At 45.2% G+C, this 16,974-nt stretch overlaps 1 protein-coding gene across 1 annotated transcript; it reads right to left on the bottom strand.

Annotated features, from left to right (window-relative positions):
* Positions 1–16,274, bottom strand: LOC102945537 (cytochrome P450 2U1). Its single transcript, XM_027834309.3, has 5 exons — positions 15,803–16,274; positions 7,113–7,748; positions 2,873–3,034; positions 832–999; positions 1–293 (listed from the first exon to the last, which is right to left on the bottom strand). Exons 1-5 carry the CDS (start codon positions 16,212–16,214, stop codon positions 115–117), a joined length of 1,557 nt encoding a protein of 518 aa, XP_027690110.2. The 5' UTR covers positions 16,215–16,274; the 3' UTR covers positions 1–114.
* Between the last annotated feature and the right edge of the window lie 700 nt (positions 16,275–16,974).

The following is a 16,974-nucleotide window of genomic DNA, read 5'->3' as shown; positions in this document are numbered from 1 at the left end:
GAATGTTCACCAATCATTTTTATTGAACATGTTTTCATACCTTAGAATGATAAAAATATGAAGCTGAATTTGCTAAGTGCAGTATCTCTTCATTTAGTCTTTTTTGAAGTTTCTTCATCTCTTCAAAGCAATTATATTGAATGGAAATGGAGCTAAAGTTAGGCCAAATCTTCCTTCCATGGCTGGTTTTGTAGCAGTCTCGGGATACAAAAAGGTGAAATTTTGCATGAGATTTACAAACATCAAGAATAGCTCCATTTTTGCCAGCTGCTCTCCCATGCACACACGTTTACCTAACAAGAGGTTAGAAAGGTAAATATTACTGATCCTTATACTGTTGACTCATTCAATTACAGCCCTACAATTTCCCTACAATCTTGTTCCAAGCAGAGAAGGACTCAGAGCTGAACTTTCTAAACTTGGGATTGAGAGTCTTGGTTTGGATTTCACTTGGTTTTATTGCTTGACATTAGAAGCATGTACAGTCTTAACATTTTATGGCAGTAAAACCACTTTAACAGTATCACCTGATCCATCTTGGGGAAACTACTGGGAGAAGGTTGCACTTATTTAAACAGGCAGCTGGGGTTGGTAGGAACTAAATTACTGTGTTTTGCAGGACACTCCCAAGACGTTTAAAAAAAAAAAAACCATAAAAAGCTTAAGTAATCAGTGTGCACCATATATGTTCAACTTTTATTTTATTTTAAAAATGAATATTTTCTATGATGAAATGAGAAAATGGCAAATGCTAAAGGCTTTTCGGAAGCGTAACTCTCACCCCAAACTTTAAACAAAAAAGCCCATTCCAACTGTATCTAGATATTTTACCAATTCCGAAAGGAATGAAGGTTTCTCTTTTGATTAGCTGGCCATTTTCATCCAGAAATCTTGTTGGTTGGAAGTCATCTGGTCTCTCCCATACATTTGGATCTCTGTGCACCGACCACAAGTTGGGCACAATCACACTGCCCTTAGGAACAGTATATCCCCGTAGCACTTCAAAACAAGAACAGAGACAGGAGATTTGATAGGTGTTTGTTAGGAGCAAATGTGAGAGATTTCACGCTTAACGAAAGAGGGACTATAGTAATTAAACAAGAGCCCAGATCCTCAGCTATGGACAAGGAACACCCACCACATCTCAGGACAGAGCGTGGAAGCCTGGGTGCAACGGTCCTTGTGCTCCCCTGATTCTGGGCTGGCTGTGCTCCAGCTTAGTCTCTCAGCACAACTTAGAGCAGCCCCAAGTATACTAAAATTATGCTAACAGTCAGGGATCAACAGGGTGTGGGAAAGTCCCAGCCATGTTATGTTTCCAGAAAGTCTCACTCAACATGCCAGCAGTAGACAGGAAGATTGAACAGAAGATGTTGTCCCACCAGAGGAACCCCTTACATTGGGATGATCCTCCCATGACTAGCTAATGCTGATAAAACTAGAATTCACCAGTGATGCAGTGCAAAGCAAACACTGCATGATGTGCACGAATCCCTTTAGTTTACTAAAATCATTTACCGTTATCTAGAATAGCAGAGACATTTCAGATCTTCTACTTGTGCAACCATTAAGCTAACCCAAAAAGTTTCACAGGAACACAGACTGGACCAGGCCTATACTGCCAGCATTTTGAACACAGGACTTCCTCAGAATGTATTCCACTTCAACGATATTCCCCTGCCCACAAAAATCTATCCATTCCAAAAACCTTGCCCTCTCCCCAATGTCCATTAATTTCATCTTCCCTTCCCCATCCTCACACACGTAATCCTACCCAATCTCCAGTCTAGTAAGTCTTGGTCTATCATGTTTCTCCTTTCTGGATCCTAGTAATTCACTGAGGCTCCCCTATCTGGCAGCTGTTTATCAGAGCTGGCAGGCCATCCCACAAAAGCTGACTGCAACCAGCAATTTGTCCTGCAGTCTGTCTGCAAGCTATTTGACTGGGTGGGAATGATGTCCCCTCTGAGGTCCAGTTCAGTGGTCAGTTGGATTCTTTCTGGCTTTGTGCTGGAGGTGTCAGAGCTCCAGGCCAGAGCACCCAGTGTCAGCTCGTAAGACTCTGAGGGGAAGGCAAACGTTGGCAAGGAGAGGGTCTGCCTGTAACAGATACAGGAATCCCACTCAAAGCAGCAGTGGTTTGTCATCAGCTCTCCTCCTCCACATACACTGTTGTAGAGTCTAGCAGAAGGTAAAGGGAACTATGTAGTTCATCTTTCCAAGACCACCTTGAGACACTGCTGGGGGACGAAAGGAGGGAATTCTCCTTGAAGCAGCCAGCATCACTGTAGCAGATGTTAAAAAAAATTTAAAGATGATTTTTTTGCTACACCTCCCACATAAGTTAACCCATTCCTGTCTACCACCATCACACCCCTGACAATAGGGACCAGCAACAGGACTTTGGAGGAGGGTGAGATTATTGTTTTCTGTAGAAATAAAAACCAGCAGCACATTCCTTTCCATCTTAGCAATTGGTTTACATCATGTTAATATTTTCAAGACTCTTTGTGCCAGGAAAAGGGCTAGAGACTTTTTTGTTTTTGTAAAATTAAAGCGGAGATTCTCTTTACTGTTCCCAAAGGCTGGGTCTATCAACAAAGGCTCACGCAATTCCTGTTCATCAGCAGATAGGACTCTAATTATGAAATACTTGGGCATCTTAAGTTAACCACTTTGGATGATCGGATGAACATTCCTGGCCCTTCTTTCTAAAGAGATGGCATTTTACACACTGAATTTACATCTATACCTGCATAATTGCAATCTTCATAAAGTTCTCACCACCTGTCCCATCAGACATCTCAGCCACAAAATGTAAAAAAACAAAACAAAACAAAAACCCCAAATGAACAAACATACAAACACTTACCAGCAGTTTCTGAGGCCATTCGAGGAACAGAAAGAGGAACAACCACAGTCATCCTCTGCACCTCCATGATGGTTGCCTCTGTGAAGGGCATATGAGCCTTGTCAGTGAGAGAAGGAGCTCTGTCACGCCCGATGACCAGTTCAATTTCTGCATGAACCTTTTCTATGCAAAAGAAGGGAGGAGAGTAAAGAGAAAGATGAAAACTAGGTGCAAAGGCACTGTCGCACTTTCATATTTACATTACCATCAATCATGATATAGTTGAGGAAAACTATGGGTACTGATAATAGGATAGCTAGAGACTTTCACTTCTAGGCAGCCAAGTGCATAGGAGTTTTCTAATGAGAGTTCAGAGGTTGCTGGTCCTTTAAAGGGAGTCTGTGCCCAGACTACCCATGAGGAGCTAAATTAAAGATCCCATCTGGCTAATGAACACCTGGGCCAATAAAAGGTCATCAGAGCTCAGTTATAGGTAGATGCTCACAGAGAGAGAAACTCTCCCAAAGGAAAGGAGCTTCCAGGACTGAGAACCACAAGCCCCCAGGAGGAGGGCTGTGCAACCCCTGAGACAAGGGAAAGAGCCCCTTTAAAACCCAAAATAATCTGGAACTAAACTACAACCTCAAGAGGGGGATTGTGTTTTATACCCGGGTGGGCTGCGTGAGGTCTTAAATGTCCCTCAGAGAAATGAAACCAAGGCAGGGAGTGCCTGCAGAGCCACACTAGCTCAGCAGGGGTGCTCCAGGGCAGGCATACCCCACGACATCCAGTACCAAAAGTGGGATTCTGAGACTCCCCTTCTTACCTGGCCCTTTGATCAAGGAAGGATGACCAGGCACACCTTCCTTAGCTGCAAGATAATTACCTTCCTTTACTGGCATATGGAGGGGCAGCCATAGCTGTAGGGGTTCCAGCTCTAGTATATGAGTACCTGAGTAGCAGCAATAGCCCTCTCAGATACACAGCAGACCTCTGTAGTAATGGACTGGGGTTCTACTTTATTAAATCCAAATATCAACTTGAACTAAAGTCTCTCCCTTTGGGCCTGCGGTTCTCAGTCCTGGCTCTCTAGCACTCTCCTTGGCTCAGGGATTGCACAGCCTTCCTCAGAGTTGTGGGTAATAGTTTAACAAAAAACACCACACCCATTACCAGTACACAAAAATCTGTGACCAGCCACAGTGTTGGAAAGAGTTTCTACCCACTTTCTCTTTCCTCCTTGCCTCATCTCACCCAACCTACCAAAGGATAACTAAAAGCCGACTCTCTATCCTACCCATTCATGTATATCAGGCCCAAAGTAATGGAGGAAGGTGCAAGCTCCTTCTTTCAATCTATTTATCATAGCATTGAGGGCTCCTCATATAGTATTAAGCTCACTACAGCAGCATTCACTAGGTGCTTTCCACACTATGAAGATGGAGACCCTGCCCCAAAGAACTCTCAACCTAAAAAGACAAGCAAGAGATGAAGGGCAGGCCAGAGGAGAAAAAATAAACAACCAAACAACACAGTTTGGATTTTAAGTAATAGCTAATATTAGTTATCCACAACTTCCCTGGAAACCCTGTGCCTGTAGTGGTTGTTTTGCTTACCAGTTCTACCTTTCAGCATTAGACCTGCCATCTCCTCAACTGCGATTTAGGGTTAATTATCTGCTCAGTCAGCATAAGAAAAAGTTCTGTGTATTACCACTAAGGCAGGGAAAGGGATTCAGCAATTGTCACTTGCTAAACAGACATGTGCTGCCATCTATGGATTTGTTAAGGAAATTGCTGCTCAAATGAGGAACACAAAATGAAAAACTTTTTTGCAGTGATGGCAGTGGGTTACCCATTTGCCTGTTTAAAATACCAGAGTTGCTTTTCACATTGATAGATTCTGATCCTTGATTCTGATCCTTCTGGCATTTTCAGAGTGGTTCAATGGAAAACAGTTTTCAAGGGGCAGAAAATAATTTTATTTTGAGGATGAGCCATCTCCGGGTTGTTCCCTTGTCTACACACACTATGTCACCAAAGTGTTGTATCCCCATGGTGCAGTCTGTAGGATCCTGCAGAGGTTTGAGAGACTGTAATAAAACCACCTAGATGCTTTGCCCTGTTTGCACTGCTGACTGCAAGGTGCAAGATTTCTTGACTTTTTAAGCTAATAGCAGGCCTAAACTGCTACATTATCTTTGCTTAATTAAAAAAAAAAATATATCAGTACTTAAAAGTCCCTCAGATCCTGGACAAATATACTTATCTTTGGAATCCAGATAGGACTGGAGCCCAGTTAGTTTTGATCATGTATGTCTCTTTCCTTTCTCTCTCTCTTCCTCCTCCCCCATGTCTCTCCCTCTTTAGCTCCCACAAGAGCTAAAAGTGGGGCTCCTCCTTCCAGCAGATAGCGAGACCAACTCTTTCTCTTCACCTTGCCTCCCTTCTAGCCCAGCTTCTTCCTTGACAGGAAGAGTTTGCCCCCAGCAAGTGCTACTTCTGTGAACTGCCTGACCATGCTGCGTCCTCATAAGAGCTGAAGAAGCCTCATGGTCAGGAACAAGAGGTGGCACAGCAAGACTCCCAGGCAGGCCAAATGAAAGCAGAGAAGAATATTATGATGTATAAAGCATGATATGGCATGTACTAATATTATGATGTATAAAGCACGATATGGTAAGGAGATAGTGTAGTTATATAAATCAATGTTGCACACTCCCCTAGAATACTATGCTCAGTTCTGGTCATCTCATCTCAAAACAGAAGAAAGATGGGGTTCAGAAACAAGTGACAAAAAATGGTTCAAATCAACAGCAAAAAAAGAGAAAAATTACTAGCATGTGTAAGTGGATAAAGAGGCTAAAGACATGAAACTCACAAAAACCTTCTAAACCCCAGCCCATGAAGTGAATTTTAGAAGGCTTTTCATTCATATTATTGCTCTGTTAGCCGAAGTGGTAAACATACCCCAACTCCTATGAGACACACAAAGTTGGGGGAGGAAATATATTTTATTGGACAGATTTCTGTTGGTGACAGAGACAAGCTTTCATGAGGCACTGCTGCTGATCCCCATCGTACCCCTTCTCCTGCATTCCCTGAGCAATCGGCTTTCAGATGTCCACATTTCTACAGCTGGTCTGTAGCTGTGCCTGCCAAGTCTTTTCTCCCCACAGGCCCAAGAGATCCAGTATCTCCCGTCTGCTCCAGAACAGAGCATGTCTAGAGCATGGTCAGCTGGGGCGTTGCACACAACAATGGAGAACTGCTAGGTGTGCTCACCAATTTCCAAGCTGGACAATCAGGAAAATGCACTTAAAAATTTTGTAGGGTTTTAAGGGGGAGGGGGGCGATTTCCACTCCCTGTGAGCCCTCGGCAGTGGAGTTCAGAATTGTGACCAGAGCAGTCAGTATTGGGCATTGTGGGACAGCTGCTGGAAGACTTAAGGTCAACACAGGTAATGCAATGGCTTGGGCAAGCCCCGAACCATCCCATTTTTACTTTAAGAAATATGGTCACCCTAGAAAAGAGTTTGTCCCTAGGTGATATGGTGTTTGGCTGTTCCTGTTCCAATCTAACAACAGGCAATAAAATGATGTTTTAAATTAGCACTGAATGAACTCATTTATCTCCAAAATGCTGAACTGCCGTCCTACTGTACAATCTTTGCCTGAAGATTTATTCTCCAATAAACTATTACCTTGACCTTTTTAAAAAGATTAGTCTAGATTAGGAGGCACTGACAGAAGTGTTGTAGGCAAAACTTACTACAGCCACGTCACAGTGCCTCGTACTTTAAACCTTCTTTGTCTAGTAGATATTGCAGCTCGGGCTGGAATTCAGGCTCTGAAACCTAGAGAGGGGGTTCCTGGCCAAAACATCAATGTATCCAAGTTTGACATGTCAACTAGCTGCAATACTTGCCTTAGATACATATCTAGAAAACTTACATGGCAAATGCACACTATGGCAGGGATTGCGTGGGCAACATTAATGCCATTTGGGGCACTTATGTTTTTTTGGGGGGGACTTGTATTTGATTTTATTACATATATAATAAAACTAGGATATTGAGGTGATCTACTGAGTATTAGCCCTTTAAGTTACTTATACCTATTTATAACTTGAATTTCAGATTAACAAAATTTTGGGTTACTTGCCTGTTTGCCTTCCTGATAAAATACAGCACTATATAAAAACAACAACACAGTCTTGTAGTCCAGTGTAGAATAAGAACTGTTAGAAAAGTCTCATTTACCTTGTATTTCTGGGTGGAGAGACATATAGAGCAGACACCAAAGCAATGTGTTGGTAGTGGTGTCAGTTCCTGCGATGAAGAGGTCACCAATGATAAAAAACAGGTAGTCTTCGTTAAAGCTGCTCTCACTGTTGCTCTCTTGCTCTTCTTCCACTTGGAGGAGATACATATCGATGAAGTCTCTGGGATTTTCTCTATCCAGGGTGTCCCTGTGCTGTGCAATTATTTTCTTTAGAAAAGCTGTGACATCCAACTCAATTTGTCTCAGTTCTCTGAAAGGGCCAAAGGGAAGATAATACAGCCAAGGACAAATATTGACCAGAAGTACATGGCTATTTACACTAATCTCTAGCGCACGTGACATGAGACTTAGCATGGTCTTAAACTCAATGTCTTCATAGTCAAAGCGCCTACCAAAGGCCATGGAACAGATAACATTGGACACAGAGTTGCTGATAATGGGAAAGGGGTTAAATGGATCCTTTCCGTATCTTAGCATTTCTTCCTTCACATACTTCAGTTCTTCAATGATTTTGGGTTCCAGGCTATGCTTTCCTAATCCAAAATGACGAAGAGTTGAGTGAGAAAACTTCCTCTGTTGCCTCCATACTGGACCATATGGTGCAAAAACGACACCTGAAAGAAGGAAAAAAAAAGGTGAATCCCAAATTGAGCAGCTATATTCTCAAGGTGACACATTTAATTCCACTTCCCCCACCCAAAAACAAAACAAATTAAAAAAAAAAACCCTCACAACCAGATCAGGAACTTTCCAAAAATGAAGGCGAGTCATGTGATCAAGGCACAGAACTAGGAGCCAGAGAAAGATGACTCTGTTCCAGCTCTATCTAAGACTTCTTATATGGCCTTGGGCAACTCTGTACCTCAGTTTTCCAATCTGTAAATTGGATATAATGGCTACCTCAACAGGCTTAATTAATGTCTGTAATACGTTTTGAGATCCTCAGTTGGAAGGCACTATAGAACTATTATTATTGCTTACCATCTTGTAAGCATTTCACAGGAATGTCAAATTTTGGACATACGTTAGCAGTAACCCTTTAAACAAAAAGAAAAGAAAAAAAAGGGGGACCTCCTACACAAATGCCATGAGCAAGATGAAGAAAACCAAATATTCAAACACAATTTGTTCTGCACTGTAACATTACGGGACGACTCTCTCTATGGTACACACCTCCCAGTACTGCCTGTGTGCATGCAACTCCCATCAAAGACAAAATTCAAGTTAACCCCTACATTTTTATGAAACAATTAGGCAACAGGATATAAAAGCTGCAAACAGACTGGGAAGGCGACTACGTATTTAAAACTTCTTGGTAAAAATGCCCTTGGATTTGCATCACTAGGGAGTTTTCAAAACATTAGATACACACTCTCCATGGGCATTTCTTATTATGAAATCTACCCCGAGTCAATATTTTAAACTTTTTTTTGTTCATGGGCTTCTTTGGAGTCAACTATAAATATTAATTTACATGCAAATAGATACATCTTGTTGGATTTGACAATAGACGCTGTACACATTTATAGTACTAACTATATAAACCAGGGGTGGGCAAACTTTTTGGCCCGAGGGCCACATCAGGGTGTGAAACTGTATGGAGGGCCGGGTAGGGAAGGCTGTGCTCCCCAAACAGCCTGGCCCCCGTGCCCTATCCACCCCACCCACTTCCCACCCACTGACTGCCCCCCTCAGAACCTCCAACCCATCCAACCCCCCCCCCACTCCTTGTCCCCTGACCGCCCCCTCCCCCGGGACCCTACCCGCATGCAACCCCCCTGCTCCCTGTCTCCTATCCACACCCCCGCCCCCTGACCGGCCCCCCGACAACCCTGCCCCAGAACCTCCGCCCCATCCAACCGCCTCCTGCTCCCTGTCCTCTGACTGCCCCCCAGGACCCTCTACCCAACCCCCTTTGCTGCTGCACACGCACACCGCCGCTGCTGCCCCCTTACCATGACGCTCAGAGCAGCAGGAGCTCACAGCCCCGCTGCCCACACAGCAGCATAACTGCAGGTGAGGGGGGACAGCGGGGGAGGGGCCAGGACCTAGCCTCCCCAGTCAGGAGCTCAAGGGCTGGGAAGCACAGCCCCATGGGCTGGACGTGGCCCGCGGGCCGTAGTTTGCCCACCTCTGATATAAACAAAACAAAAAAACAGCTATCTAAACCTCAGAGTAACTTGGAAAAGTATTTTAAGCCACCAGAGCAAGAACCAATATTTTAGTGCTACTTATGGTGAATTCACATTATGTTTTCTTAGAAAAAGCAGCTTGTTTCACAAAAGCTACATGACAACCACATGTCTCACTATTAATGTTAAGTTTCAAAGATCTTTTTTTAAAAATTAATTGATTTGTGAAAGGCAGTTTGCTAAGAGTTTAATACCTAATCTAACATATGGCCAGATATATAACACAAGAGAGAAACTCAGTGGCCATTAGAAATTGGTAACAGAAAGGTATGTCTTCTTGATACTGGATAGGCATCCACATTTTGATAAAAGGACCTCACAGTCGAAACTCTAAACATGAAAATGAGTTATAACCCTAAAATAAATCCAGAAAAGTTATTTAAAAGAGTGGGTATAATAATGTACCAAGAATAGTATATGCCAAAGAGAATGTAAACTATTCAGAGTCAGGACAATCTAAGAGATATGAAAGGGCAAAATAAAGATTGGTATGTGGTCTTCATGATTAGATTTTCTGACTGAACTATCTATTAAAGTGACCGTATTAGACTGAAAAATCTGAACTCATTGTTTAGTTCCAAAGATCTTGAACAAAGTAAGCACAGTATTATGATCAGTCCTTGATTAAGAAAAAAGTCACTGTACTATACCAACTGAGTGAACAGGTGTTCAAATGAACCTCATTTTGTCTCCTATAAATATGCCTTGAAGGACAGCTTCTCAGCAATACATTCGCTGTACAGAACACTTTTTGTTTTTGTTGGTTTTCTTAGCTTGTCAGATTACCCTTCCCAGGGCAGTGTTTCTAGGTAGCAGCAGTAACATCAACTAGGACAGGTGAAAAACTAAGGCACATCTGATACTGAAATTGACCAAGAACGTATTAATCATTCCAGTGAAACAGAACACTTCTGTCTTGGCCTAAAGCAAGTACGGCAACAAAACCAAACCACAATTTAGCACAACCTTTTCCTGACTCCAGAAGGGGGGTGGGGGAGGGGGAAAGAGTAGTTTGAGGACATGAATACCATCCACAGGTGAAGACAGTCTCATAATCTTTTAAGGGAGCAAACTCCCTTCAATTTATGCATTAAAAGCTGATGTGGCGAACTGAGACTGTCCCAATTTCATATTATAGTAAAACCTCAGAGTTAGGAGCTGACCAGTCAACCATACACCTCATTTGGAACTGGAAGTATGCAATCCATACTTGGGGGGGAGGGATAGCTCAGTGGTTTGAGCATTGGCCTGTTAAACCCAGGGTTGTGAGTTCAACCCTTGAGGGGGCCATTTAGGGATCTGGGGCAAAAATTGGGGATTGGTCCTGCTTTGAGCAGGGGGTTGGACTAGATGACCTCCTGAGGTCCCTTCCAACCCTGATATTCTATGATTCTAATCAGGCAGTAGCAGAGACAAAACAAAATAAAATAAAAAAAGCTAATACAGTAAACGTGTTAAACGTAAGCTACTAAAAAAATGAAGGGAAAACAGCATTTTTCTTTTGCATAGTAAAGTTTCAAAGCTGTATGAAGTCAATGTTCAGTTGTAAACTTTTGAAAGAATACCGTAACGTTTTGTTCAGTTATGCACAACCTCCATTCCCAAAGTGTTCATAACTCTGAGGTTCTAGTGTAAAAAGTCTTTTCAGATATCGTTCCACAGAGAAAACTGTCATATGAGATCATCAAAAGCACAAAAATCCCAGCTCATTTGGGAGCACTGACAACTAGCTCACTATAGGCAAAAACTAACAGAGATAGAGAAACAGATTAAAAGAGCACTAGGTTAGAGCAACAACGAAGATCAGAGAAGAAACCTGAACCCATTGGCTGAGTGCCAGGTAACAATAAAGAGGAGTAATTCAGCACTTCTGTTTATTAACAGAAGATCACTGAAAAAAGCAGCTAGGGAAAACAGCACTTGCTCTGTACATGAGCTGAGAGCCAAGTGTACCCAGGAATGGGTGTATACAAGGAAGAATTTGAAGAAGCCATAAAAATGCATCAAGCAACGAGAATTAGACAGTCGTATTAGGCTTCTATGTTCATAATGCTAGAGCTCACACCATTGCTACCACTGTTGGAGTTATATCAGTGAGAGGTTGGGTTTTTTGGCCAAAAAGTCCGAACCAAGAAACCTCCACATCTATAGGCAAGGCCTACCACTTATGGCAGAAACCCACACAACTGTTCAGCTATGGGCTCAGAAATCTCCCAGTAGATATTTCTGAGTTATCCAAGATGTCTTCCAACAACTACTACAACAGTGGGCAAACTACAGCCTGTGGGCCACATCTGGCCCGCGGGACCCTCCTGCCCGGCCCCTGAGCTCCTGGCCCAGAAGGCTAGCACCTTGCCCCTCCTCTGCTGTTCCCCTCCCCCGCAGCCTCAGCTCACTGCGCCGCTGGCGCAATGCTCTGGGTGGCGGGGCCAGGCAGCACAGCTGCTGAGCCGCGGCCTGACCCAGTGCAGGTGGTCAGGGAGAAGGGATGGTTGGGTGGGGCAGGGATCTGGCAGGGCAGTCAGGAATGAGAGGAGGGGTTGGATGGGGTTGGCAGTGTTCCCGGGGCGGGGCGGGGTGTGGATGGGAAGGAGTCCTGGGGGGGGCCACATGGGGCAGGGCGACACCTGGCTCTTTGGGGAGGCACAGCCTCCCCTAACCAGCCCTTCATACAACTTCAGAAACCCGATGTGGCCCTCAGGCCAAAAAGTTTGCCCGCTCCTGTATTACAACATGGAAGACCGTACTTAATGTTGCCAATATTTCTACAGTGATGGGAGAAAGGAGAATGCAACCATACAGCGGGGGAAAATCTTCTGTCTCTTCTTTATACACCATAAAGCTGCAGAGAGGGGGACCCAAGCCTAACCACCCTTTGTAGTTTACACTGACAAGATAAGGTAAAAAATGGAAACAATAAAGGGAGAAACTGTATATTTTCTCCCTTATTATTTCAATATATACGAGAAAGATTTTTCCACACAAGTTAATATCAGTGCTAGTTAGACGGGTAGGCTTAGGCTCTCTGTGTGGAGCCCCAGTGGCTTCAATAGCGGTCCACCCACGTGGTCCAGACTGCAGGGTCATGACCTTAAATTGCCTTGATTTATCTGGAGTACAGAGACTAAAGGCATCATCGCAAGCTAAGAATATGTATCAAAACCTTTGTTCAGTGGGGGGGGTCAGAATTTCAAATACTGGCACAAAGTCTGGCATAAAACACAAATCTATGACTTTAAATTATGTCAACATGACTTCTGGGTTAAATCCAGAAATGAAGTTGTAATAGTCACCACAACAAGTTTTTAGACGAGATGATGAACTTAATTAACTTATTTATGGTTTCAGGATTAACTTTATCTAAGATCAATTATATCAGTACATAGAGAAGCAAGAGAATTGTTACTTTTTGGCGGCATTTGTCTATGGGGAATGTGCATTACAAAAAACAATACATGTATCATGTTTACTTTCCAGGCAATTTGCATCATGTATTTGTTTATGAAATAAAAATGTAACTCTTTATGGTAATGTAAATAGGACAAATACAGTAGTTACATTCAACTGAAAATGTAGGCTCTTTTTTAAAAAATTTGGATTGGATTAGAGGAGAAGCATGGAGAGTGGGGCGTCAGGGATGTGCCCTATAGAAGTATTTATTATGGGTTACCTGCCCAGATTTTCCCCAAATACACCAGCTATCCTATTGAATTAAGGTGTATGGTAGTATTAAAAAGCTATGGTCCAGCCTTCGTTTTGTAGCAGAAAAACTGCAGAGGACACCACACAGACCTCATCTCACCTTGTTGACAAAAAACTAACAGCGGTACCTGTAGGCCTTGTTTCCACTAGCATTTCTCATCAGCCTTCTCATCATTGCATAGCCACTGGTGCAGCTTCAGTGGCCACAGCAATGGTGCGAATGCTAGGATGGACTTGCTGCTGGTGCTTTTATCACCACCTTGTCTAACACTCAGAGCAGGTCTGGATGATGTGGTGGTTAAAACAGAGGTTGCCAGAAGCTGCCAGTCTACATTAATGCCCCACATTGCTGCCACGGGTGTAGCTGAGCTCTGGCAGTTTACTGGTGAAGAAAAATGTTAGTGTAGTGTACATATGGGCTAACAGAAACAGTTAGTTTCATAGCTTCTATTCAGAACTTGGTGGGTTGCAGTGAAATGGTCAAAGATCACTCCATTTTCTATCCGCTGCTGCTGCTCAAGAAAGCTACAGACAGCAGCAGAAGCAGGCACTGAAGTTATTCATGAGAGGACCCAACAAACGGAGGCTGGGAGAGCGACAGACACTCTCTATCCTAACAGCAGGCAAAATTTTCGATGGGAGGGACAGTTGATAGTTTCCTCTCAAGTATACATAGCAACCAAGTGGTCCAAAGAGGAGAAAAGATGCTACCATAGGCCTTTAGCATTCTTGCCCCAACCTTTCACATCTGGTTACTAGGAGTCCAGTGAATTTTTCAGCCCTGGTTCACAAGGCATCAGAACTTAAAGTCTGATAAAATCAACAGCTGGTTAAAAATGCAGCAACTTGCTTTCTAGCCCACACAACCACATCACCTTGAGACTCTGCACATTTCACTGGCTCCCCCTGAGATACAGACCAAATTCAAACTTCTGGCCTTGACATTTAAAGCCCTGAGTGGGGCCACACCTGGACTAATTCAGAAATCAAGAGCCACTAAATCTATTATACTCATTAGAAATAATGAAAAACGTCAATGGATGAAATTCACAAGAGACAGGGAAGAGTTCTCAGAAGCCAACCCTCAGACATGGAGCTCCATGTCTGGATTGGATTGCAGAACATGCCACAGTCAGGACAAAATACAACCCCTCTATAACCTAGATTTCCCAAAAGTAATATCTGCCAAAGCCTAAGAACTCTAACACCTACTAATAGAAGGAGACACCCCCAATGTCAGGAAACCACTTATTTCATGTAATTGTTGTACATTCAAGATACCAGCATGATGGACATGGGACAGATTAAAGGTCATTGGCCCCTCAGAATGATAGTGATATTCTAGCACTGATCTAGAACTAAATATATCAAGTCTAGGACACTAGACTAATAATACAAAACAGTCCCTGTTCTTCTCATTCATCCCCACTAAGGGCTTGTGTACAGTTTAAATGCTAGAGAGAGACAGCTGCACGGTTGCAGCCGTGCCACTGCAGAGCTTGCCGATGGCATTGGTAATTCATCTCCATGAGAGGCAGTAGCTAGGCCAATGGAAGAATTCTTCTGTCGACCTAGCGCTGTCTACAGGGGTACTTAGGTTGGTTTAACTATGGTGCCCAGAGGTGTGGATATTTCACTCAACAAAGGTAGTTAAACCAACCTAATTTTCTAGTATAGACCAGGCCTAAATATAACCAATTTCTATCCAACTTTTATCTATGTAGGTCCCAACCCATCACTGTCGTATCCAAACATCTTGCAAAAAAGTAATGAATTTACTGTACTACCTCCCCCTGTTACGTACTCCCAATTTTAAAGATGGGGAATAAAGAGGGAGAGAGTCTTGCCCAAGCCTTGCAGGAAGTCTGTGGTAGATCTGATCATTGAACCCAGATATCCTAAGACCTGATTCAGTGACTTAGAGCTTGTCTGCACTTTAAACACTATAGCAGCATTGCTATAGCACTCATTGTAGACGCTCATAACAACAACAACAGGGGTTCTCCAGTCGGCTTAGTTAATCCACCTCCCCAAGAGACAGCAGCTAGGTCAAAAGAAGAATTCTTCGGTCTACCTAGCGCTGTCTACCCCAGGGGCTAGGCCAACTTAACTACGTCACTCAGGGATGTGGATTTTTCACAGCCCTGAGTGACGTGGCTGGGTTGACTCAACTTTGAGTGTAGATGAGGCCTCTGCAACACCATACTTCCTCCCTGCAAGCAGGGACTTTTGGGAAAGGTAAGCAAGCCAGTTCTAAGGGATACACCCTACACCCCGACACATTTTGTCTTATGCTTGTTTGTACCGGCGTACATGGGGGAAGGGAAGTGACAACAGCCACCACAGTCAGTGGCTAAAGGTCCCATGGCAGCCAGGGTCAATAATCGTCTGACCCGTGTCAATTGACTGGGGCCAGGAAATAAAGGCCAATCTCTTCCCCGCACTGTGTCTCAAGCCTTTTTTGTTGTGAGGATAAGGAATCCAGCCAGCCACCCCTTTAGGCTCCATTACCAGGGCTAGGGGCTTCCCTGTTTGGAGAGGTGAGGTTTGCCCCTTTCTTGGCACCCTCTCCCACAAGGCCGGTTGGGAAGACCTGCCTGGAGAGGACGCTCCACCTCGAAGGGAGCCACCTGGCCCCATTTCCCTCCTGCAGGGACCCCTGTGCAATGCAGGGGAGGCACCCGTGGATCTGCAGCCCCGGCCGGCCGGCGCCAGGACAGTGGCCAAGCCGGGCCGGGGGCTCGCTCGGCTGCTCCCCCAGGCCCTGCGCTCACCCTTCTTCTTGGTGAGCATGGCCACGATGGGGATGCTGGGCCGGTCGCTGAACACCTCGGCCTGGCTGACCAGCGCCTCCCGCACCGCCTCGAAGTCGCTGAGCACGATCATGGGGCGGCTGCCCACGAAGAGGCTGAAGACGCTGCCGTAGACCTTGGCCAGGCCGGTCAGGAGCAGGTGCGGGGAGAGCGTCCGGGAGCCCCCCTGCCACTTCTTCCGCAGCGGCCCGGGCAGCAGCGCGAAGCCGAAGTTGCCCACCAGCGGCCAGGGTCTGGGGCCCGGCGGGAGCCCCCGGGGCGGGCGGCTCAGCAGCCAGTAGAGCCCCAGCAAGAGCCCGGCGGCCGCCAGCAGCGCGCAGCAGACGGGGTCCCGGGGCGGCCAGGGCCAGCCCGCCAGCCCCCCCCAGGCCATCCAGCCCCGGGAGCGCCGCCGCGCGCCGCTACCTCCCCGAGGCGCGGCTACAGCCAGCCAGCCCGCGCCCCGCCCGCCTCGCGTCCGGGGGTTGGCCGCCGCTGGCTGGGGGCGGAGCTCTGGCCGTCGCCACTCGTCCCAGAAGCCGGGGAGAGTCCCCGACTCAGCTCCCCGGCGGGCCGCGTGACGTTCCCTCTCCCCAGACCCCGCCCCCAGGCTTCTCCTTAGTCCTGCCTCCGCTCAGTGTCCCCTCGCGGCAGCAGCGGCCCCGAGCCCCGCAAAGAGGTCGGGGGTGGGAAGAGAGCAAATAAAGCAGCGCCAGGCTCTGGTTGAATTATGGTCCCCGCCCCCAAACGTTGCTTTGCAGTTCCTGCCCAGGGTGGTGGCAGGCAGAGGGGAAAGAAGGAACTTGGCACCTGTCTAATCCATTCAGCGACTCCTAGATATTCCGATATTTGGAAATGGGACTGTCTATAAATAGGGTCAGTAAATATCCGCTTTCATTTTTCTCTTGACCCCACCCACTCCCGTGGCACCTTGGTGTGCTAATAATTAAAACCAGCATAACAGTCTGGGGGTACCTCTGCTCAGAGACACTCAGGGACATTAAACCAGATTAACTAAAGGCACGAATTTAAAGTGCATTAGCTAAAGTGCATCAGCCCCGTGTGGATGCTCTTATTCAGAAGTAAAGAAGCCTTAGTTTGTTTCAGTTTAAATCCCTTTTAAAGGAATAAATTAAGCACATCAACCTTAAGCA

The sequence above is a fragment of the Chelonia mydas genome, chromosome 4 (genome assembly GCF_015237465.2).
Source record: "Chelonia mydas isolate rCheMyd1 chromosome 4, rCheMyd1.pri.v2, whole genome shotgun sequence".
In the NCBI taxonomy this organism is placed as follows: domain Eukaryota; kingdom Metazoa; phylum Chordata; order Testudines; family Cheloniidae; genus Chelonia; species Chelonia mydas.
Note: the sequence above shows the minus strand (reverse complement) of the source record. Positions and strands in the feature narration are given on the sequence as shown.

What these genes read in the sequence shown, in the direction of transcription:
- LOC102945537 (XM_027834309.3), bottom strand. Translation starts at nt 16,214, where the DNA reads ATGGCCTGGGGGGGGCTGGCGGGCTGGCCCTGGCCGCCCCGGGACCCC. An exon ending in CATGCTCACCAAGAAGAAGG is followed by an intron (nt 7,749 to 15,802) that starts GTGAGCGCAGGG and finishes TCCTTCTTTCAG; the next exon opens with GTGTCGTTTTTGCACCATAT. An exon ending in TCTCCACCCAGAAATACAAG is followed by an intron (nt 3,035 to 7,112) that starts GTAAATGAGACT and finishes TCTTTTGCATAG; the next exon opens with AAAAGGTTCATGCAGAAATT.